Source organism: Salvia miltiorrhiza, chromosome 7 (assembly GCF_028751815.1).
Source record: "Salvia miltiorrhiza cultivar Shanhuang (shh) chromosome 7, IMPLAD_Smil_shh, whole genome shotgun sequence".
NCBI classification, from domain to species: Eukaryota; Viridiplantae; Streptophyta; class Magnoliopsida; order Lamiales; family Lamiaceae; genus Salvia; species Salvia miltiorrhiza.
Window position 1 is genome coordinate 23,705,479 of NC_080393.1, and position 22,454 is coordinate 23,727,932.

The 22,454-nt window shown below is 38.9% G+C and overlaps 4 protein-coding genes across 4 annotated transcripts; 3 read left to right on the forward strand and 1 right to left on the reverse strand.

The window, feature by feature from the left end:
• Positions 1-843: 843 nt before the first annotated feature.
• LOC130993578 (inorganic phosphate transporter 2-1, chloroplastic) lies at positions 844-3,706 on the forward strand. The gene is made up of 3 exons (XM_057918506.1): positions 844-1,716; positions 2,547-2,738; positions 2,818-3,706. Exons 1-3 carry the CDS (start codon positions 1,063-1,065, stop codon positions 3,628-3,630), a joined length of 1,659 nt encoding a protein of 552 aa, XP_057774489.1. The 5' UTR covers positions 844-1,062; the 3' UTR covers positions 3,631-3,706.
• LOC130993577 (beta-arabinofuranosyltransferase RAY1) lies at positions 3,673-7,956 on the reverse strand. Its single transcript, XM_057918505.1, has 6 exons — positions 7,288-7,956; positions 6,846-7,189; positions 6,344-6,596; positions 5,543-6,271; positions 5,224-5,470; positions 3,673-4,981 (listed from the first exon to the last, which is right to left on the reverse strand). The coding sequence occupies exons 1-6, from the start codon at positions 7,402-7,404 to the stop codon at positions 4,536-4,538; spliced, it is 2,136 nt and encodes a 711-aa protein (XP_057774488.1). The 5' UTR covers positions 7,405-7,956; the 3' UTR covers positions 3,673-4,535.
• Positions 7,957-10,299: 2,343 nt separating this feature from the next.
• On the forward strand, positions 10,300-13,829 carry LOC130993987 (uncharacterized). Its single transcript, XM_057919026.1, has 9 exons — positions 10,300-10,552; positions 11,402-11,481; positions 11,628-11,635; positions 11,724-12,027; positions 12,104-12,463; positions 12,539-13,269; positions 13,362-13,458; positions 13,533-13,631; positions 13,731-13,829. The coding sequence occupies exons 1-9, from the start codon at positions 10,300-10,302 to the stop codon at positions 13,827-13,829; spliced, it is 2,031 nt and encodes a 676-aa protein (XP_057775009.1).
• A 6,041-nt stretch (positions 13,830-19,870) lies between these two features.
• LOC130993988 (uncharacterized) lies at positions 19,871-22,263 on the forward strand. The gene is made up of 6 exons (XM_057919027.1): positions 19,871-20,140; positions 20,214-20,354; positions 20,447-20,587; positions 20,665-21,381; positions 21,466-21,561; positions 21,669-22,263. Exons 1-4 carry the CDS (start codon positions 19,871-19,873, stop codon positions 21,106-21,108), a joined length of 996 nt encoding a protein of 331 aa, XP_057775010.1. The 3' UTR covers positions 21,109-21,381; positions 21,466-21,561; positions 21,669-22,263.
• The last annotated feature ends 191 nt before the right edge of the window (positions 22,264-22,454 follow it).

Sequence of the window (22,454 nt, forward strand, 5' to 3'; positions counted from 1 at the left end):
TCTGATACATGTGCCACAAAAATGTGGCAAGAATGCACCGAGAGATGATCCTAATTTTGAACCTCCTAATATCCTACTGTAAATTATAATTTACGCGTATAAAATACACATTTAATTATACATTAATTTTTGTGCTTGTATGATAAGAGTGGAATAGATACCTATAATACCTTAATATGTTGTTTCTTCAAAAATCAACTCTTTATAAATTAATGGCCCGTTATTTACTGTCCATATATTTTTTTATTCTGCGCTTGAGAGGTGTGATAGCATAACACATTTTTTATATATCTTGTCAAACATGACATTAATATCTATTAAATTAATAAACACTCCAATCAAAGATATCACGCATTATCTCATGCCACCTAGCAAACGAACCTTATAATATTAGATGCGGTGGAGTGGCATCTACATAATAAAGAAGTAAAATTTGACTAGTACAAATAAGAAAATTGATACCGATTATTTCAACTAGTAACACCAATGCGATTAGTACGAATGAAGACTACTCGTACCAATTGCGATGTGCAACGTATTAATACAACTAGTAGAAATAGTTCTAATTCATATTAGATGTATTTGGATACTACGCGCCACGAATATGAATTCGTACGGAATGTATCATATATATATATATGTATATTTGATAATCAATTTTACAAAGTTAAAATAAAAATGTTTAAAAATTTTCATGTTAAAGTTGACTTAAAAGTTATTGAAATGAAATTAGTGATTAACATTTAAATTTTGAGTAAATATTTTACATATTTGGCATGATTAAGATGGTAATAAATTAAAAAGGTGCATTTTGAAGTTGAAGATTAGTGAGAAATGAGAATAAAGGGGGTATTTTTGAAAGTGAATAAGAAGTTGTGGAGAGTGTAAAGGTAGTGGATATGGGATATAGTGGCTCTGAAACGACACACTCAATCTTGAGCTTTCCACCACTCATTCCCACTGGCCGCCAAATTCCATTCTCACATCGCCGGAGAAAAAACTCCTTCTCTCATTTTGTTAATGAATCCGAATAATCTCAGAATATTCTCCATCTGAGTAGGCATGGCTTCCTCCTACTGTGTGTCTTGGACGAGGAACACGAGCGCGGCAGCTCTCCTGCTCCGCAATTCCCACATCAGATTCAGACCCAGAAGGGATGTTTTCATTCTCAAGCCCCAGCCCCAACCATCACTCTCTCTCTCACTTTCAACACCAAAGCTCTGCCCTTTGGCCTCTCTATCCTCTTACGCAGAGGATCACGGCGATGAAGGAAATGCGAATTCCGAGGGGCAGCTGCCTGGGGTGGCGGAGGCTCTCAACATATCTCGCAGCACGGCCTCCGCCATGGCGGTGTGCATAGCGGTGGCGGCTCTAAGTGTGCCGTTGGTGATGCCGTCGCTGGGGCGGGGGCTGGCGTTGAAGACGAGAGCCTTGTCGTACGCGACGCTGTTGTTTGGATTCTACATGGCGTGGAACATTGGCGCCAATGACGTGGCTAACGCCATGGGGACGTCGGTGGGGTCGGGGGCGCTGTCGCTGAGAAGGGCCGTCATCATCGCCGCCGTCTTGGAGTTCTCCGGCGCTCTGCTCATGGGCACTCACGTCACCACCACAATGCAGAAGGGGATTCTCGTCGCCTCTGTTTTTCAGGGCAAGGAGACTCTGCTTTTTGCTGGCCTCATTTCTTCCTTGGCTGCTGCTGGCACTTGGCTCCAGGTTTTCATTTCTTCTCACTTTTACTCCACTATTTCTCTATTCTATTTCTATCTTACACTTTACAATGCCATTACATAGTAATTTTGGAAGATTTAGCTAGGGTGCTGATTTAACTCGAATAGATCGATAAAAATTAAGGCTTCCGGTAAAAGATTTATAGTCAGAAAAAAATTCTAACATTGTTAGTATGACTGATTCGATTAATTGAAAATTTCTTTGTTACTTGTCAAATTTCGTTACTTTATATTAAAGTTCATAATAAAATTTACAATGCTTGTGGTATGTGTTTTAGTTTTTTCTAATGGGAGGCCAGATCAAGTGTTGGTTCATTTTTTGTTATAAGTGTGTGTTTTCTTTGGTTAATAAATTTATGATAGGAAAATGAGGGATAACAAAAATTTCTCTCATTAAATGTCTTCTTTCTTTTACCTCATTTCCTACAAAAGAGAATTTCATCATTTTTCATTCATTCTTTTCATTCCAAGTCCTCCATTTTTGATGTGATAGTATTATCCCTACTTGAAGTGAAAATGAGGAATAAGAAAGGTGAAATTTTATTTTGTAGAAAAAGAAATGAGGCATTTGAAGGGAGAATTTTTTGTTATTCCTCATTTTCTCAATCAAAGAGTACACACCCTAAGAATATTGTTCTTAGCCCTTAAACTTTATGGTCTGATTGCTTTTATCCCGATTGGCCCAACCGAAAATAGTACGAAATTAAGTGAGCTAGCCCGATTGACATCCCTGGATTTAGCCGATAACTGAGCAATCATGTGGTTTATGTTCTACTCTTGAAACACTGAGTTCCTATGTTGAATTTGGCTGCTCAGGTTGCATCATATTATGGTTGGCCTGTGTCTACCACGCATTGTATCGTGGGATCAATGGTCGGGTTCGGGCTTGCCTACGGAGGCACGGGAGCCGTATTTTGGAGCTCGTTAGCACGTGTGACTTCATCGTGGGTGGTGTCGCCTTTGGTGGGAGCACTCGCGTCTTTCCTCGTGTACAAATGCATTCGCAGGGTATGTGTGTTTCAGTCTTGTGCAGGAAACTATGATGTTGAATGCAATCCCAAATCTAACCCTTTGTCACTACATCTAGTTTGTTTACAGTGCTCGAAACCCGGGGCAAGCAGCAGCAGCAGCTGCACCGTTAGCCGTCTTCTTAGGCGTTACGGGAATATCCTTCGCTGCATTCCCTCTCAGCAATACTGTGTCCGTAGCTACCGTGCAGGCCTTGGCCTGTGGTGCTTGCGCAGCTGTCCTGTTCGACAGAATCATACGGAGGCAGCTCGGCCACCTCCTCAACAAGGCTCCTACAGAAGTAACAGAGAGCGAGCCAAGTAAAAATATTGGTTTCTTGTCTGATATAGCTGGTCCTAAGGGAACACAGTTGGAGATAGTCTATGGAGTGTTTGGTTACATGCAAGTTCTGTCGGCGTGCTTCATGTCGTTTGCACACGGAGGGAACGATGTCTCGAATGCAATAGGCCCTCTGGCAGCGGCCCTGTCGATTCTTCAAGGTGGGGCGAGTGGTGGACAGATTGTGATCCCGAACGATGTGCTGGCGTGGGGCGGGTTTGGGATCGTTGCAGGTCTTATGATGTGGGGTTACAGAGTGATTGCGACTATTGGGAAGAAGATAACAGAGCTGACACCCACGAGAGGGTTTGCTGCTGAGTTTGCAGCAGCGTCTGTTGTGCTTGGGGCTTCCAAGCTTGGGCTGCCTATCTCGGCTACGCATACACTTGTGGGAGCAGTGATGGGCGTAGGCTTCGCGAGAGGGCTTAACAGCGTACGAGCAGAGACCGTGAGGGAGATTGTCACGTCGTGGGCTGTCACCATCCCTGCTGGTGCCACTTTTGCTGTTGTTTATACATGGATCTTCACCAAGTTGTTAGCCTACATACTCTGACTAAGCGCCATTTATAGACTCCATCTTCCACATACATGTATGTTGTTTCTCATGATAATCAAGTATTATTTCTCAACCAGCAAATTTTACACTCAAACATCATAATCAAACAGGAACAATTTGGATCTCTTCAATAAACATAGAGAAATCTAATTATAAGATAGTATTAGGGGAAACAGAGACGCACAAGATTTGTGTTCATGGAGATAGCTCTTGTATGGAATTGAGGCTTGGCTCCCAGTCACGTTCCTTCCATAGCTTTGGCCTCTGGATTGGTGGAACAAATGGTCTCTTCTCTTTTACATGTTTCTTCGATGCAAAATCTGCAGGGGGAACGAACAAGTCCTTAACAGAAGTGATGGATTCCTCGAAACTAACATCTCCGAAATCTTGAATTTCTCCGGTGGTTGTCCCTCTGGCTGAGTGCCTGCGTTTCAACTTCTCCACAGCGGTACACCTCATGAGATAATATTTACGGCCAGGTAACAAGACGTCGTCTGCTGTCAAGATAGATTCGTGCGGACGCTTGAAGACTTGAGAAGTAGTGATGCAGAAACCTGGGTATTTCTGAATCATTTCAGAGGCACGGATTCGAGTATGATACAATTCTACTCGGCCACCAGCATGAACTATTCGCACCATGATATCCTTTATTTGCCTGCTCTCACTCTGTGAATGATTTTCCTCTCTCAACTCCTGCTTTCTCTTGCACGTATCGTGCACGACTGGGCTCGACTGGAAACAAGAAAACATCCCTCCAGCATCTCCAACCAATAGAATCAGCTCTAAACCTATGTTTTTCTTAGTTTTCTAGGCTGTCTTTCCTTTTTTAGCATTATCCTTAATGTCCAACGTCAAAAACTAAGTTATCATTGTTCAAACATAGGAATGAACTCCAACCATGTTTAAAAATAACTCGTGAGGTTCGTCGTGTACCAGCTTTGCGCACACATCCTACTGTTGATGTCATACTCCCAGAGCCCAGACAACACCTGCCTTTCAAGCTTCTTCTTCCTTCCGCTTATCCAGTTGTTGTGTAAGACAAAACAGCCCCTTTCCTCGCAGGCCTTCCTCGTGTCCTTTTCCTCCCATAGACCTCGGTATGCACCATTTGGGAAGAGATCTCGATCTAAGAAATGAACCAATAGGTTTGTTTCTGGGTCCAGGCACTGGTTATCGCCTAACCTGTAGGAGCCACCTTCACCACATAATGTATCGTAGAAGCTTGGCTGTTCGGATAGATTGGAGTAGGCTGCGTGCTTCACCACCTTCTCCAACGCAGCAATTGTCGTGCTGTCTGAATGAGCATAGTAGAAGCCAGAATTAAGGCGACGAGGCAAGTTTATTGCTCCTGCAAGGACCAGAAATAGATAATGTTGTAAGAAAAAAGAAGATACAACGTTACTCTTTCTTGAGCATGTAGCATCAGTTTTCTCAAAATCAATCAACTGCTAAACTTTCAAGAGGGCAGTAAGCTGCGTATATGTAGAGTATTGATCATAAAATAACATTTATTAATTAATCTGCTTCTTTCTTTCATTTTTCCTGCTAATATAGTATTGATAGCAAACAGAAGTTGGATAGCCATAATACCTGTCACATTATATTCATCAGACTGCGCGACCAGAACGCGTGGACCGAAAGAAGTGAGATAATTCAATGGATTCTTGAACCAATATACATCCACATCACTCAAGAGAACATTATATCCAAGCTCTAATATTTGCAGAACCATTCTGGACTTGACTTTAGTTACTTTCTGAAAGCATTCAGTTCCGAAATGGCAGTCGTCAAAGCTGATGTTGGTTGGAGGAGATGCACATTTGATAACTGGGAGGCCCTAGCATTATGAACATCAAAATGTTAGCAAATCCTGGAAATTATTAAGAAGTAATGGAAGGAAGCCAGTCACCTGCAAGACTGAGAAATCATAGATTTCATCATCGAGAGCACAGACCAAAAAGTTGGGAAGTTGTAAGAAACGTAGCCTGCACACCCAGCTCATCAGCATGTCCTTGTAACTAGATCCAGCAATTCCAACTATAATTGTCTTGTTCTCATCAGCCTGCATTGATAGTATAGATTCTGTGGACAATGCAAGTGTGATTTCATTCGGCAGACTCAACGCCTCCCTTTTCAAGCACCCTTCAATTCCTCGGACTGATTTCACCACTTGAACGCAATCCAATATCTCCTTTTCTGTTGATAAAAAGATGCTCTTCTTTCTCAAGTTGAGTGGTCTCTTGTATCCCGGCCAATATGCAGTGTTGTGCTGTGTGTTAGTAAACAGATAGTTCCCACCACATACAGATAATCTGAAAGAATTAGTATAATTAGGATCACGAAAAGAAAAGGATCCATAATTCCTTCCAAGAAGGGAATTCCCATTTAGTTCCCAGCTTCTTGAAACTTGATTAGGCTCACTTAGGTAGAAACTCGACACAGTAACACTTGCATCAATCACGAGTCTGAAATCGGAGATCAAGGCTTCGGTGATAAGCCAATGGTTGTGAACTCCCTTCCCAAACAAGAAAGGGGGAAGGACACCCTTATGAAGAGGCAGATCTCCATTGTTCCATGCTATAAGCATCTTTTCTCCACATGGCCTAGACGAAGATTCTTGAACCAGAAACGCCTGCAACTGATGGAAGATCATAGTTTCAGTATGAGATCTCTCAAATGGGATCCCACCAGAATACGATGAAATATATACCTTTTGTATCCCAGCACGTTTCCCATCGCCTCCCAGCCAACTCTTCCCATCAGACTGTAACCAAAAAGGGAAGCTGGAAACGTTTTGTGATGAAGCCACGAGCAACCAGTCGTCATCAAGCTTGTGAGCATATTTCAAAGTGGAGAAAAGGTCTGCCAAGAGAATGGTGTCCGGATCAATCAATACAGAAATATCTGATGAGGATGACAGAGATCGTGCAACCATTGAATGGAAAAAGGGGGTACCCATGAACCTAGTAAATGTTAGTAACAAATCAGTCCATTATCTGAGCAAATCACTCCCACATTGCTTATCAGAATATCAAAAAACAAGATTCTTTTCAAAGTTCAGCAGATTTCAGTTACACTGCAGTCATGATCTATAATGATCTTAGCTAGATAACTATAGGCAATGAAACATGATGATTAAATCAAACTTCAAGAATGAATTTTGTAATATAACTTATATGATGTGAAGTTGGAAACATTAAGAGTAGACTCACGTGAAGTCAATCTTAGTCTCCACAGAGATTCTTGAACCAATGGAACCAGCAAAGGAGAAAACAGAAGGGTCTTGGCTGCAAAGAACAACATTTATATTTTCTGACAATCCAAGCCATGATCTTACAGCAAGACTCTGTCTTTCGCCGATTGATCCAATAAAAGGCCTCGGGGCTGTAAAGATAGTGATAATGGGGATACTTAAATCATCAAAGCCAACACCGGAAACACCCGGTTTCTTGATTTTGATCTTGATCTGTTCTTTCAGCATTTGAGTGCCGTAGAAGGACACACCAATCAAGAAGAATCCACACATCCAAACAAGCCAAAGCCCACTTTGCAGAATCTGCAAAATAAATTGGGGAAAAAAACTCAAAAATGACAAGCATAGAAAATGCTCGACGATTGTACTCAACGAACTTGGAAAATTCAAATCTTCATTACCTTCTTGTTATAGATAGTGGATAAGAAAAGTGAATAGCTGGAATCCATGTCCGCCCTTTGATTTGAAATAAATGAATCGAAGAAGTGAGAATTTCTTTCTGCGCCCCCTTTAAGCATTAACAAGGGGATTCAAGGAGTGAAGAAAACGCAACGACAATACTGATTATGGGCTTTGCAGGCAAAACCATGTGACGGCATCACAATCTTCACCACTTACGATGCTACAGAAGTTCGTCAATTTTAATTGCGAAAAATAAAATTCTGGGAAATGCGTGCAATGCCCGATGCCGAGCTGAACATCCATGTATATTTAATCACGAGTAGAGTTAAACTCCTCAGATTAAATGATGGGGCAGAGAAGAAGTAGCATATATTCAAATCATTTCTTTCTTTTTCTCCGTTTCAGTTGTCAACTGGCACAAAAAGTGGGGCTGGTAAAAAGTTTCAAGCTTGAAAATTTGATAGAGATCGAGTTGGCTGCACAGATGTTGAAGTCGAAACGGAAAAAGATGAATTCGGTAGTGGTGCATTTGCGAATTCAAAGCTCAAAGTTGCACTTGCAGACTGATGTAACGGTTTCTGAATTGTTAGTTATTTAATACTCCCAGCGTCTCATTTGGCTTGGATTTGTATTCTTTTCGGTTCCATTTGACTTCATTGTTTTATTTTTGAAAATCATTTGATATTAGATTAAATATGTGTCCACATAATTTATATTATAATTTACCTTCTTAGAAAACTTTGTTGGAAAACATAAGCCATGTAAAGTGAGACGGAGATTGTGCAATTTTCTTTAATTAGCGTGTAACTCGTCAAAATTCGACGGAGAACCACTTTACATCGTAATTTATAATAAGTGTACATCATTTATAGTCATAGATTCATAGCATATGAAATGGTTTTTAAAATTGAATTAGATAACTTCAATTTAGAGTTTTCACATCTACGCTAAACTCAATTTCCCTCGAACCAAAGTCAAATAATTGAATTTTTTTTTATTCGATTATTGATTGATCCAGTTAAATCAAGTAACATTTTTAATTCTGAAAAAATTAGTAATAAGTCGTACTGAAGTTGGTTGATTTTATTTTATAAGAAATAACTAAACTAAATTATTTGATCTTTTTTAATTTTATAAAATAAAGCATAACATAGAATTTATTAATTAACTACTTCAAATAAATTAACAATGTGCTTTTGTATGTACAATACTCCATCCATCCCGAAATAATCAGTACTTTTTGTATGGAATACTATAACTCTAATTTACACTATTTCGAGCCAATTTTTTATATATTATAAAAAAAATATTTTATATGAAAACCAATTTTGATAATTCATTTAATCAAGATTTATGGACCAGATTGTTGTGGTGAGTTTTATTTATAAAAAAATTAAACTAGTAAATCAAAGAGCAAATGGTGAAAACTTGATGAGATGTGAGACTTTAGCTGAAAAGCGTGTGAGATTCTAGGCGAGTCCTTGAAGTCCAAACTTCTTAATTGAAATTACAGTGGTTAACAAATGTTGTGAATGAAGAGTTATGATTTTGAAGGAGTTTAAAGATTCCACATCAGAGAACACTATAAAAAATACAAAGAAAACTTGTAGTGCCAAAAAAATGTTTACAACATTTTTAGAATAAATTCTGTACATGAAGAATCAACATGTTATCTATCTATAGATAAATCTATGTTAAGAAGAAAATTCTCGTTCAGGTCTATCACACATTGTCTTCGAGGACTAATTCATCTTTTCTTCATTCACGTGTAGACAATTAAGCGATTAGCGATTACACCATCTAAATATGTATCTTAGAGATCTCTGCGCTATCTCGCTTTAGGCCTAGTGTACTCCTTTAAGCTTGCCAAAGGTTGACCTTACTCCTTTAACTATCCTTCGTATTGACTATTTTCAAATTTCTTTGCTATAATCAGAGTTGGTTCAATAATCTTGACCTTCTCAAGCGTTGATCCGATCCAATATTGACTGCATTTCTTTATCTTTGGTCTCTCTTTGATCAGTTTTCTGATTTCTATGATTAAGATTATCTTCAGCACTAACATGTTCTGCAAATTCGCTCGAGCAACATTAACCTCACTAGTCACCTCTGTAATTTATAAAAGAATATCTTTGCCATATAATATATTTATTTATGAATTAGTTAATGAAATCTCCCATTATTCAAATTTTCGGCCTTCCAATCTCAATCTCAATCCATAAAACCTAGCCCAATAAAAATGGCAAAATATTATCCAAATCACAGATTAATTTCTAATTCCTATAATAAAGATAGTTTTTGCTATAATCCATCCTTCTATGTTTTTATATAGGAATGAATGTATGCAGATAGCGTATGCGCGCGCTTGTGTATCGTTTGTGCGAGTGATGCCATAAATTAAAGCAAAGCACGTGCATAATTGACTTCCAGAGCTGCCCATGATAGGCTTCATAGAATTAAGTCAAAAAAAGTTGGTTAGGTACTCCTCCATTTGGACGGTAATGTCCATGCTAGATCACCCCTAATGAGGATCACCCTTCAGATCCTCACACGTGGCATCTGTTCAACTTTAAGTGAAGCAGCCGGTCCACCTCGAAAACCCGGTCTTTCATACAACTAAACCAGCCTATTACCGGTTATCTTGCACTCTTTTTTGTCCTCGATTTCCGTGTAGTAGGTTTCTTGTAGAAAATGATTATTTCGTAGGTAAAGAATCCCATATTGAATTCCATCGAATTGAAGCAATTTTTGGTTGAAAGGGCCTTAGATTTAGTTGAAAATTTTGTATGTTTTCAGTGTATGATAGTTATGTTAATTCATACATCGGTTCAAATTGAATGAAGTTTTATTTGTTAATTTCTGGTATTTTGCGTAGCTGAAAATTTTCTGAGTTCGTAGGAGTTTCAACTTACAGAATGCTGGGGATTTCATTTTCACGGTTCCCGATCGTTAGTTCTGAGTAGAATTTTGTGAATTTACGGCTTTACCCTCTTGATTTTGCTTTGTTTCCAATGCGTTCGTCCTTTTTGGTCGAGAATGCCCCTTTGTATGATTTAGAAAAGGTGGCTGATGGTATACCTCAGTCCCTATCTATTCTATTTGAGGAGCAATCTGTTGGCAAACGTTCTAGCCTTTGGAGAAGCCAACAAATTCTTATTTTCTGCGTGAGTGATGCTGAGATTGAGTTAGAATTTGAAGTTTTTGAGAAGCAATCGAAGCTAAGAAGAACTGCTAGCCATGAACAACAGAGGGTCGTTTTTATTGGTTTTTTTAGTGTTGTTTTTCGTTTCTTTGGATTTGATCTTCTGTAATTGTATTTAAATATAGTTGTAATGATTTAAGTTTATTTCCGGGTTACTTTGTGTGATGAAAATGACGACCTTGTTGTAGTTTGTTTGAATATCTTTGTTTTTGTTGGATTGTTAATGGTGTAGAATGTCTTTGAGGATTGTTTCAACATGTTGAGTTTGGGGTATAACTGTTTGAAAATTCCAGTTAAATCGGGAAACGTATATATATAGGTATTTTTTTCCTTTTTTGTGCTTTTGTGTTTAATGAAAATAATGGCCCAGCCCGTGGGGTCAAAGTTCAAAAGTTTCTGGAAATTTTAACATCTTTAGTGGAGTTACTCTTTTAGAGACAGTGACATATATATCTTGTTATTTCATTTATTGTTTTATGGTTAGGTGGTCCTGCTTGTAAATTTAGTGTTGGTGTTTTGCTTGTTTTTTTTTTTTTTTTTTATCTTGTGGTGTTGTATTTAAATATCGTTGAAATTATTTAAGTTAATTTCCTGGTTACTTTATGTGATTAAGAGGACCACTTTGTTATAGTTTGTTTGAATATGTTTGTGTTTGTTGGATTGTTGATGTTGTAGTGTCTTTGAGAACTGTTTCAACATATTGAGGGTGGGTTACACGTGTTTAAAACTGGTTGTAAAACCTGGAAACGTAGTTAGTATATTTAATGATTATTTGTTTAATGAGAGTAAACTGAAAGCATGTTGTTGAAAAGTTGTTAAATTTCAGTTAAATTTAACATACTTGAATCTTTTTTTGTACAGACAATCTTGTAAATTTTTATATTAAACCTTAATTTTTGAAATGGGTTTAGGTGCTCTCGTCTCCGCCAGGTGTCACCTTTGGTCTTTAAACCTGTTACGGCAGCATCTTTCGGCCCAGAACTTTGCTCATGTACGTAGGTCTTGTTTCGGACCTTTGTTTGATATATTAAATTTAGAGTTTCAGGGGCAACTTTATAATGTCATGTGCCGTCGATTGCAAAGTGCGTCAGAAGAAAGATTGGTATTGCAATATCGAATTGGTAATTATGTTGACAGGTTTCTAGGTTCTTCTGTATATTGATGGATAAAACCTAGATCTACACAGAAGAACATAGATCTAGGTTTTATCCATCTAATGGATGACCTTGACAGGTTTCTTCGGTATCCATGGGGCAGAATAGCATATGATTTCTTGGTCCCTCGTACCCATAATGCTAGAAAACTTATAGATAAAATGAAAACAAAGCAAAATAAATTGAGTGTTGAAGCGTATGGTTTTGTGCATGTGTTGCAAGCTTGGATGTATGAGATTATGCCCTCGTTGGCTGGTTTTTGCGGCAAGCAAGTAATCGAGCACGAGAACCGAATTCCTAGAATGCAGCGTTGGTCAGCAGATTCTGGTATTTTGTTCGAGCACCTCTGGCCTTACTTTTTACCTAGAGCAGGAAATGATCCGGTATGTTGTATATTAAATTTATTCACATTTGAATTGATTTACATTTTTTTTTGTTAATAATTGTTTATTGATTTAGGTCCCAATCATCGTATCAGCCAAGGAATATGAGATGATGGATGAGCTCGGTATTCCTTCAACGATGCATCCTGCGTCCCCTACTCTAGTTTTTAATTCCAAATCTCTTGTTAGAAAAAGACGGCTAACATACGAGGACGTCGAAACTTCTGAAAAAACTGAAGCATTGAAGGGAAGTCCATTGAAGTCTTCTAGCCGTGGTAAAAAGAAGCTGTTAAGTGGAGATCCTCCCCCTAGTACTCGATTGGTTGGAAAAACGGAGCAAATAGAAACAAAGAAGGGCCATGATGTGGATAATTACGCAGAAAATGCAGCACCTACACCTGCATTATCTAAAAATACCGTGAAGAATAATAGCAATGTAAGTTTTCTGTTTCTATTGCGGACTAAATATGGTTGTTTTGTGTTTTAATTATTGTTTTTGGTTTTATGACAGCTCTTTGTCATATTGCTGATGAAGTTAATGGAGAAAGTTGACAAGTTAGACCAGAAAGTGGAGAAGATAGATGGCAAAGTTGAGCATCGAGACACGACTCTACACAAGGTTGTGGTAGCGAGTATTCGATCTTACTTTGATAACCAGGCCACTAGTCATCATCCCAAAAAATGCAAAGGAGAGAAAAAAAATTCAATGGAGAAAATGGGAGAACACAAAAGTAGTGGAAACGTTTGTGCAGTTCTAGGTGAATCATCTACATTTCAGAATCTTGATGATTTGGGTAATAAAGGTGATCAACTCAAAGTATCAAACACTGGATGGTTCAGTAACGAATGGTTGCTTGAAGATCCTTTTGCGGTGCATGATTGTAATTATCATGAACCACCAAAGCCGGTTCCTTTAACAGATAATCCAGTGAAGAAGTCATTGAGTGTTGGTGATTCGAGGACCAAATCTGAAGGTTTTAAAGGAAAATCCTTCCTTCCACGCACTAAAGAAGGTCTTGGACACACCATGAAGACTGAGGCGATTAGTAGCTTGAAAATTCCTGGCGAAACAGAAAACTTGCTGCCTTCCCTAAATTTGGATTGCACAACGTCGTACAGCAATGGCATGCCTCAGAAAACCTCCATGGATGCGTTGAAGTTCGACCCTTCGGACTTCGACTTCAACTATGCCGAGCTCAATCCATTCCTTCGATGGCAAAAAGCAGCTTCCAGTGGTCATCGGTATGTTTTTTTTCTGTTAATTGCAGGTAAACTGTTATTCTTTTTTTTTTGTATATTTGAACCACAATTATTGAATTCGTTTCAAATTGTAGCCGATATGATCGGAGGCTTCCGATTAAAATGTTGCGTGTCGCCGATAATGAGTGGTTTAATGTTATCTTAGAACGCAATGGATGGCTAGAGAGCGAGGTAACAATCCTATGATTTTAGGATTATTGTAAACGCAAATTGGCCGAAATATTAACTTCAAGTATTTTTTGCAGCATATTAATGCACTTATATATTTGCTGCTTGTTGATTTCAACAAAGACGTATCAAATCCAATAGTGAGAGATTGGTCGTGTATGGAGATGGTTTGTTGGGTATGTAGTGTATCCCTGTTTCCTTGTTTCGCATTACTTGGCTTTATTTAATACACAACAGACATCACCATTTATTCTTTGTTTTTTATATGTCAATAGTTGGGCTTGCGTAGTGATAACCTTGAGGAAATGGTGGGGACAGTGATGCCGTATGTCCGTGGCAGTCTGGTGACACAAATTCATGATTATGCTGTTTAAAAAAAACAGAAACTGTCCAATCACCCTCTTCCGGTCTAACGACTCGCAACCTTGCCTTACAATTTGTCCTAGTAACTTGCTTCTTATATGAGGCAATTCGTCCAACCGAACGTTTGTTATCTGGATACCCTTCACAAGAACAATGAAAAACTTTTAACTTGAGCTCCTTAGATTCGTCTATTTTTTTTTGGGCTCCCTTCTTAACACTAAAGCCAGATACAACACCATACTGGGAGTACAAGATATAAATGACATCCAGACTATCATAAACAGAACCAACCTGTAATTTATCCTCAAGTTGATTTCTTAGTGACATATATGACTCGTTATCCAGATCGGAAACACGAACCTCTTCGGAAACGCTACAGTCATTACTCTGAAAATCATTCGGATTTTCTTCATCATCAAGTTCATCAGCAGAAACGTTCAAATCGATCACCATCGGTTCGATTGTTAACAATACACGTCTAATTCATAGTTACAGATACGTCGGAAACTAATAGGATCAGTGACGAATAACTCCAAGGCACGACAGACAAGAACATGTGACCTACAAATAAAGGATTCCACTTAATACATGCATTTCACTTCCATTTATAAGTTTGAAAACGTCAATTCAGGACAACAATAGCTACATTTTACATGAATTCAGAAATTGATAGCCACAAAGTTGGAAAGTCAATGAAAAAACTTACCAGCTTTGCCGCAGCACCTATTGCGTTCGTCAGTAGATTTTAGAATTCCAGAAGCGCGTCCAGAATTTGCTTTGGTCCACGCCCTCCAACTTCGAAGATTATGAGTTCTCCCCGTTGCACCCAAATTGGAGAATGTCAAGACTTGAGGAAAAATGAAAACCACGAATATATTATACGGAGCTAAGGTGTGGGTTGCTTTTTAAACCCGAGAAAACCCAAATAAAATGTCGGAAAATTATAATCCGAGCAGAGATCTTGGACAAATTAAAGATATTTAACGGCAAGCTTCGGGTCGATACAAGAAATTTTAGAAATGATGCCGGAACTGGAGAATGTGGGGTGTGCCGGTGATGAAGAGTGTTCAGTAAGCTTCATTTCTAAAAAAACAGACAAGGCAGCAACACGTGTAATTTTTGATATATAGTGCTTATCATAAGACATTATTATTATACATTATTTCACATAAGAATACAAAATTCATATTTTAAATAAAAAATAAATCGCCAAAGTTTTTACTTTTAAAAAAAGAAAAAAGAAAAAAAAATTGCACATTAATAACAATTATGATTTTAATTTTTTATTGGACATCATTACAAGATGGAAAAGGGTTTACATTCAGTAGCGAGAAATATGAACAAAAGATGAACGGCGCTACTAGTAGGGGTGTAATCGAACCGAGCCGAACCGAATAGTGGTGTGCTCAAGTTTGGTTTGTTAAGTATCGAAGCGAATCCCGAACTTTACTTACCGAATACTTTAAGGCTCACGAGCCTAATCGAGCCTATACGAACTTTCTAAATTTATATTTATATTCAAAATATTGTTTATTTTATTTAAAAAATAAATTATACTCCCTCCGTCCACTAATTCATGACCTAAGTAGCAAAACACGGTTTTTAAGAAAAAGTGTATTTTTATTAGTTGAGTGGAGAAAGGGACCCACAATTAATGTATTGTTTATTAGTTGAGTGGAGAAAAAGTGTATTGTTTTGAGACCCACCAATTAAATATAAATAAAAACTTACTAAAAATGGATAGGCCTTGAGTTGGTGGGCGTCCCAAAAAAGGAAAGAAGACCTTGAATTAGTGGACGGAGGGAGTATTATTTAATATAATAAATATATTAATTATATTCTTATAACAAACAAAACTAATTAGAGATTTAATACAAGATTGGTACTTAGGCGCTAGTGAAGTGACGCGTTCAAGATTGAAGTCCGATTGGGGTTTCTTCGATTGGTACTGAGCGCGACGAATCTGAAGTTTGACATAGATGCGGGGTAAACGGAGAGTATAATTGACTGTCGTTAGGCGGATGGGATTTCTGCAGATCGGGATAACGGCTCCAAATTTGAAAGTTTCCATTCACTTAGTGGGAACTTGTTGGGAGGTTCGCAAATAACACCGTAAGCACTGATAGATGAATTCGGTTTTCCAAAATCAGTATTATGGCGCATTCAGTAGCGAGAAATATGAACAAAAGAGGAACGGCGCTAGTGAAGTGACGCGTTCAAGATTGAAGTCCGATTGGGGTTTCTTCGATTGGTACTGAGCGCGACGAATCTGAAGTTTTACATAGATGCGGGGTAAACGGAGAGTATAATTGACTGTCGTTAGGCGGATGGGATTTCTGCAGATCGGGATAACGGCTCCAAATTTGAAAGTTTCCATTCACTTAGTGGGAACTTGTTGGGGGGTTCGCAAATAGCACCGTAAGCACTGATAGATGAATTCGGTTTTCCAAAGTCAGTATTATGGCGCATTCAGTAGCGAGAAATATGAACAAAAGAGGAACGGCGCTAGTGATGTGACGCGTTCAAGATTGAAGTCCGATTGGGGTTTCTTCGATTGGTACTGAGCGCGACGAATCTGAAGTTTGACATAGATGCGGGGTAAACGGAGAGTATAATTGACTGTCGTTAGGCGGATGGGATTTCTGCAGATCGGGATAACGGCTCCAAATTTGAAAGTTTCCATTCACTTAGTGGGAACTTGTTGGGAGGTTCGCAAATAACACCGTAAGCACTGATAGATGAATTCGGTTTTCCAAAATCAGTATTATGGCGCATTCAGTAGCGAGAAATATGAACAAAAGAGGAACGACACTAGTGAAGTGACGCGTTCAAGATTGAAGTCCGATTGGGGTTTCTTCGATTGGTACTGAGCGCGACGAATCTGAAGTTTGACATAGATGCGGGGTAAACGGAGAGTATAATTGACTGTCGTTAGGCGGATGGGATTTCTGCAGATCGGGATAACGGCTCCAAATTTGAAAGTTTCCATTCACTTAGAGGGAACTTGTTGGGGGGTTCGCAAATAGCACCGTAAGCACTGATAGATGAATTCGGTTTTCCAAAGTCAGTATTATGGCGCATTCAGTAGCGAGAAATATGAACAAAAGAGGAACGGCGCTAGTGATGTGACGCGTTCAAGATTGAAGTCCGATTGGGGTTTCTTCGATTGGTACTGAGCGCGACGAATCTGAAGTTTGACATAGATGCGGGGTAAACGGAGAGTATAATTGATTGTCGTTAGGCGGATGGGATTTCTGCAGATCGGGATAACGGCTCCAAATTTGAAAGTTTCCATTCACTTAGTGGGAACTTGTTGGGGGGTTTGCAAATAGCACCGTAAGCACTGATAGATGAATTCGGTTTTCCAAAATCAGTATTATGGCGCATTCAGTAGCGAGAAATATGAACAAAAGAGGAACGACGCTAGTGAAGTGACGCGTTCAAGATTGAAGTCCGATTGGGGTTTCTTCGATTGGTACTGAGCGCGACGAATCTGAAGTTTGACATAGATGCGGGGTAAACGGAGAGTATAATTGACTGTCGTTAGGCGGATGGGATTTCTGCAGATCGGGATAACGGCTCCAAATTTGAAAGTTTCCATTCACTTAGAGGGAACTTGTTGGGGGGGTTCGCAAATAGCACCGTAAGCACTGATAGATGAATTCGGTTTTCCAAAGTCAGTATTATGGCGCATTCAGTAGCGAGAAATATGAACAAAAGAGGAACGGCGCTAGTGATGTGACGCGTTCAAGATTGAAGTCCGATTGGGGTTTCTTCGATTGGTACTGAGCGCGACGAATCTGAAGTTTGACATAGATGCGGGGTAAACGGAGAGTATAATTGACTGTCGTTAGGCGGATGGGATTTCTGCAGATCGGGATAACGGCTCCAAATTTGAAAGTTTCCATTCACTTAGTGGGAACTTCTTGGGGGGTTCGCAAATAGCACCGTAAGCACTGATAGATGAATTCGGTTTTCCAAAGTCAGTATTATGGCGCATTCAGTAGCGAGAAATATGAACAAAAGAGGAACGACGCTAGTGATGTGACGCGTTCAAGATTGAAGTCCGATTGGGGTTTCTTCGATTGGTACTGAGCGCGACGAATCTGAAGTTTGACATAGATGCGGGGTAAACGGAGAGTATAATTGACTGTCGTTAGGCGGATGGGATTTCTGCAGATCGGGATAACGGCTCCAAATTTGAAAGTTTCCATTCACTTAGTGGGAACTTGTTGGGGGGTTCGCAAATAGCACCGTAAGCACTGATAGATGAATTCGGTTTTCCAAAGTCAGTATTATGGCGCATTCAGTAGCGAGAAATATGAACAAAAGAGGAACGGCGCTAGTGATGTGACGCGTTCAAGATTGAAGTCCGATTGGGGTTTCTTCGATTGGTACTGAGCGCGACGAATCTGAAGTTTGACATAGATGCGGGGTAAACGGAGAGTATAATTGACTGTCGTTAGGCGGATGGGATTTCTGCAGATCGGGATAACGGCTCCAAATTTGAAAGTTTCCATTCACTTAGTGGGAACTTGTTGGGAGGTTCGCAAATAGCACCGTAAGCACTGATAGATGAATTCGGTTTTCCAAAATCAGTATTATGGCGCATTCAGTAGCGAGAAATATGAACAAAAGAGGAACGACGCTACTGATGTGACGCGTTCAAGATTGAAGTCCGATTGGGGTTTCTTCGCAATCGGACTAATTTATTCCGAGTTAGTTATTTGTACAATTTTTTAGAGTCGATACACAATACCATTTTTTCTGGCTCGAGCTTGTTTTTACAGTATATTAATTTTTTTTCGGTACTCAGTTTATATGCTTTCAATGATATATGCTTATTGTGTAATTTATTAATACCCAAAAAACAAAAAAAACACTACGTTTTTTTGTTTTTTTGGGTATTAAATTTTTAAAATGATTTCCTAGGAAATAAATTTAAGTCAATATCTTAAATCTATATGATTTTTGGGTAATGTTTTTCCTTCCCTATTTTTTTCAACCCAGTAATTAATTTCTCCAACGTTTGGGTAAATCAATTTGTGGAGAATTCACTGTTAATAGTTAAAAATGTTTTTTTTAGCGTTATAGAAATAAAAGCTATGGGAAAATATTATGAAGATATCTTAAATTTAATATACTAGTAATACAAAATTATCGTGTCAGTAAATCTTATAGAGTACCCTAATAAATTACTATGTATTTCAAGAAATATAGATAACGAAAAAAAAACAAAAACCTCTCGGGCCAAAAAAATCAACCCATTGCAGTCATATTTGGGAAATTGAATTTTCACAGTGTCAAAACCTATCTTGTTCGCGCGTTCTACAGCACAACACATCTCCGGATTTCGGGGGAGAGAAGCGGTCGAAACGTTTATGCACAGATCTGCCGTCTCGTTGGTTAGAACAACCAGCAAAGAATTCATGAAAAAAAGGTGTTCTCTCCGATTTTTTCGTTTCTTCGTTTGTTCGTTTCTCCGATTTCCTCGTTTCTTAAAGTTTTGCCACAAAAATTGATGTCTACAAACACAAATTTTTTAAAAAATTGTGTTTGCTTGTTCTCAGTTCCATTATGGAGGAAAAGTGCGAAGAATTCTCAGAAATGAGCAAGATTGGGCTCGCAAACAAGCAGCAATTGGAGCAATTAGGTAATTTTTTAGCGGGTAAATTTACTTGCATTCCGCGGCACATTTTCTCCATTTGTCCGGCTGCCTGTTTATATTTGATATTTAGTCTATTTGCCGCATTTAATTATCAAAATAATTTTCTCAGCGCTTTGTAAAGGTTAAACGGGTAATGTTCACCATCGTGTTTGTATTTGCTTTGTTATGGATATTTGAATACTATAGGGTTCGTAGTGTATATAGCACGCACATATGGTTATTGTATTTGTGTATCTGGGAGTACAGTTAATTGAACAACACATTCGTATATTTCCATATTGTTTTTTGCAATAAAATATTGTTGCAGATGACGAATATTCTTGAGAAACAATCTACCAATGTGAATTGAAATTCACATTGGTAGAATAAACTAATTCAACTGCGATGATCCAACTTTTAGAAGCAATTGAGGAAACAGAGCCACCAAAAGGGAAAACAGCCGGAAACGTTAGTAGACTTTCTAAAAGATCCACAAGAGCTGCACATTCAATCGTTGACATCACTGATAGGGAACTGTTTAGCAAACGTGGCCTTATCGACATTGAAACAAAGAAGAAGGCCCCCATTATAAAAAAAGAACGTAAGCGCGCTTTGAAAAGGAGAAACGAAATGGTGCAGAGTTCATCCAGGGTCAAGAATACAAAAAGGAAAAAGGTATACCACTATTACAGGGTTTCAAGGGTGAAAATTTATTTTATAGCCTGTAAATATGATTTTGTTTGTGTAGGTTGCAGCTGCGACTACAGCCAATATTCCAACTCCAAATGAGGGTCCACTTAATGAAGAGCATGGAAATGCCTCCCAACAAGCTAATGTGTTTCCACCAAAAATGGGAGACAGATTGGACACAACAAGGCAATTTCAGGAGGTATAAAATTTGAGAAACTTGTTACAAATTGAAATTAACCATGCATTAACTCATTTATTTTATAGTGTATTAATATGATTTTGTTTGTGTAGGTTGCTGCTGCGACTACAGCCAATGTTCCAACTCCAAATGAGGGTCCACTTAATGAGGAGCATGGAAATGCCTCCCAACAAGCTAATGTGTTTCAAACAAAAAAGGGGGACAGATTGCCCACAACAAGCCAATTTGACGAGGTATAAAATTTGCGAAACTTGTTACAAATTGCAATTAACCATGCATTAACTAAATTATTTGTTTCCTTTCTTAATAGCTTATAAAGATATCTCGCGAATTACTTGCGAGAGTAGTTTCTATTGATGAGAACAAAAAAACCAAGACAACACCCCACCACAGCGAAAAAGGGAGTCATGAGGCCGGGCAGACCTATGTAGTAGAGGATCCTTCTATAGATCTGCAATTTGCAGATCGGGATATTTACGGGAATCAGACGATGGTGGATAAAGATGCTGTACAGCCGGACGATTTCGAAAGCTCCGTGCCTGAGCCCCAAGATAGGGAGAAAGGAACTTGCACATCAGCACAAACCCAAGAGTGCAAAAGAAAAGCTCAAAAGAAGCCTCCAACAACCGTTTCCGCAATATTGGATTCAAGTAATGTAGTGGCAAATCATGTTGTAGAGTTTGAGTTATTAACGAACCAGGATATTGCACGGTTCGAGACTACAGAGTCCAGCAGAGTAAGCCGTCGGCAATAACTACAGTATGGAGTTAGCGAGGGTCCTTATCCGCTACGCGTAGCATGGCCTCAAACAATTTCAGCCTTTGAGGCCTGGTACACAAATGCCGCCAAAACACCACAGTAAGTAGCCACAATTATAACGATGTGTGTTTCTAAAGTAATTTCATGAAATTACTCTTGTGTTATTTTGTCGAGGTCGAAGCCATTGAAGGGTATGCCGTATGTTGGAGACCGTTATGCAAGTTGGTTTGAAGAATTGTGGAAAGCCCGTGGATGGCTTAGTAGTGATGTAAGCTGTTCCTGCTACTCCCCACATAAACTTCCAATTTAAACTTGAATGACGATGTAACTTTCCAAGGAACATGTTTTGCAGCATATCGATTGTTTGGTGCATCTAAATATCGCGGCATTTAAGAGGAACCCTACAGCCTTTCTCACAAAGTGGACCGTGGTGGAGCAGATTGGCTGGGTTAATTTCACACTAATTAGCATCTTTTTAACTACAGCTAAATATTTATATATCATGTCAAACATAATGTATAGAGCTTATATTGTTTGATGGGTGTGTGTTCACAGAACGCCCTTTGTGCCGTGACGGAAGATGTATTGCGCAGTCAACTGAAACCTTACATTGAAGGGAGGGCACCTTATCAGCTTGCAACTCCTTGGTGGGAGGCGGAGAAGGTTGTGGGACTAGCACAGCTACAAAAGGAACATTGGGTGTGCTACGAGATCAACATTGACGAGCAATGCGTAATCATCTATGATTCACTTTCATCTTCAAGGGATCCACTTCTTGTCCGCAAACCATTTGCCCGAGTGTTGATCAATCTAGCATGGATGTGTCAGGAGTGCAAATTGTGGGAGCGAAGATTCAAGAAGAAAAGCTTGCATCAAGTCTGGGAATTGAAAATTGAGAACCACCCGCCTCAACAAGGAAACACAACCAACAGCGGAATCATGGCCTTGAAGTACTTTGAGTGCTTGATAACCAACACCCCAATGTCAGTACTCCACGAGGATCACGGCGAAGAATTTCGACGTTCTTATTGCGCACAACTATTCGATCACTGCAGGCAAGATCTTCTAGGGTAGATATCTGGGGTGATGATGAATATCCAGTTTTCTTACTAAATCAACTATCAAATGCTTTTGTTTGCAACATCGAACTTCGGGACTAATTTAGGAAGCTTCATTTCCAAACTTCTTTTTGTATTATGTATAATGATCTGACTGTTTTGGCAATTAAATGCGATATTTAGGTAAAAAGCAGCAGATAATGTGTTAATGTATAGTTATGCTTCTTAATGAAAAACAAAATGATTTAAAATAAAATGGCAGGCAATAATGACTAAGGTTCAT

Coding starts and splice junctions, on each gene's coding strand:
- LOC130993988 (XM_057919027.1), top strand. CDS start 19,871: ATGATCCAACTTTTAGAAGCAATTGAGGAAACAGAGCCACCAAAAGGG. Junction 20,355..20,446: donor CAACAAGGCAATTTCAGGAG/GTATAAAATTTG, acceptor TTGTTTGTGTAG/GTTGCTGCTGCGACTACAGC. Junction 20,588..20,664: donor CAACAAGCCAATTTGACGAG/GTATAAAATTTG, acceptor CTTTCTTAATAG/CTTATAAAGATATCTCGCGA.
- LOC130993987 (XM_057919026.1), top strand. CDS start 10,300: ATGCGTTCGTCCTTTTTGGTCGAGAATGCCCCTTTGTATGATTTAGAA. Junction 10,553..11,401: donor ACAGAGGGTCGTTTTTATTG/GTTTTTTTAGTG, acceptor AAATGGGTTTAG/GTGCTCTCGTCTCCGCCAGG. Junction 13,459..13,532: donor ATGGATGGCTAGAGAGCGAG/GTAACAATCCTA, acceptor TATTTTTTGCAG/CATATTAATGCACTTATATA.
- LOC130993577 (XM_057918505.1), bottom strand. CDS start 7,404: ATGCTTAAAGGGGGCGCAGAAAGAAATTCTCACTTCTTCGATTCATTT. Junction 7,190..7,287: donor CCACTATCTATAACAAGAAG/GTAATGAAGATT, acceptor TTTATTTTGCAG/ATTCTGCAAAGTGGGCTTTG. Junction 6,597..6,845: donor GAGACTAAGATTGACTTCAC/GTGAGTCTACTC, acceptor AACATTTACTAG/GTTCATGGGTACCCCCTTTT.
- LOC130993578 (XM_057918506.1), top strand. CDS start 1,063: ATGGCTTCCTCCTACTGTGTGTCTTGGACGAGGAACACGAGCGCGGCA. Junction 1,717..2,546: donor CTGCTGGCACTTGGCTCCAG/GTTTTCATTTCT, acceptor TTGGCTGCTCAG/GTTGCATCATATTATGGTTG. Junction 2,739..2,817: donor TGTACAAATGCATTCGCAGG/GTATGTGTGTTT, acceptor CACTACATCTAG/TTTGTTTACAGTGCTCGAAA.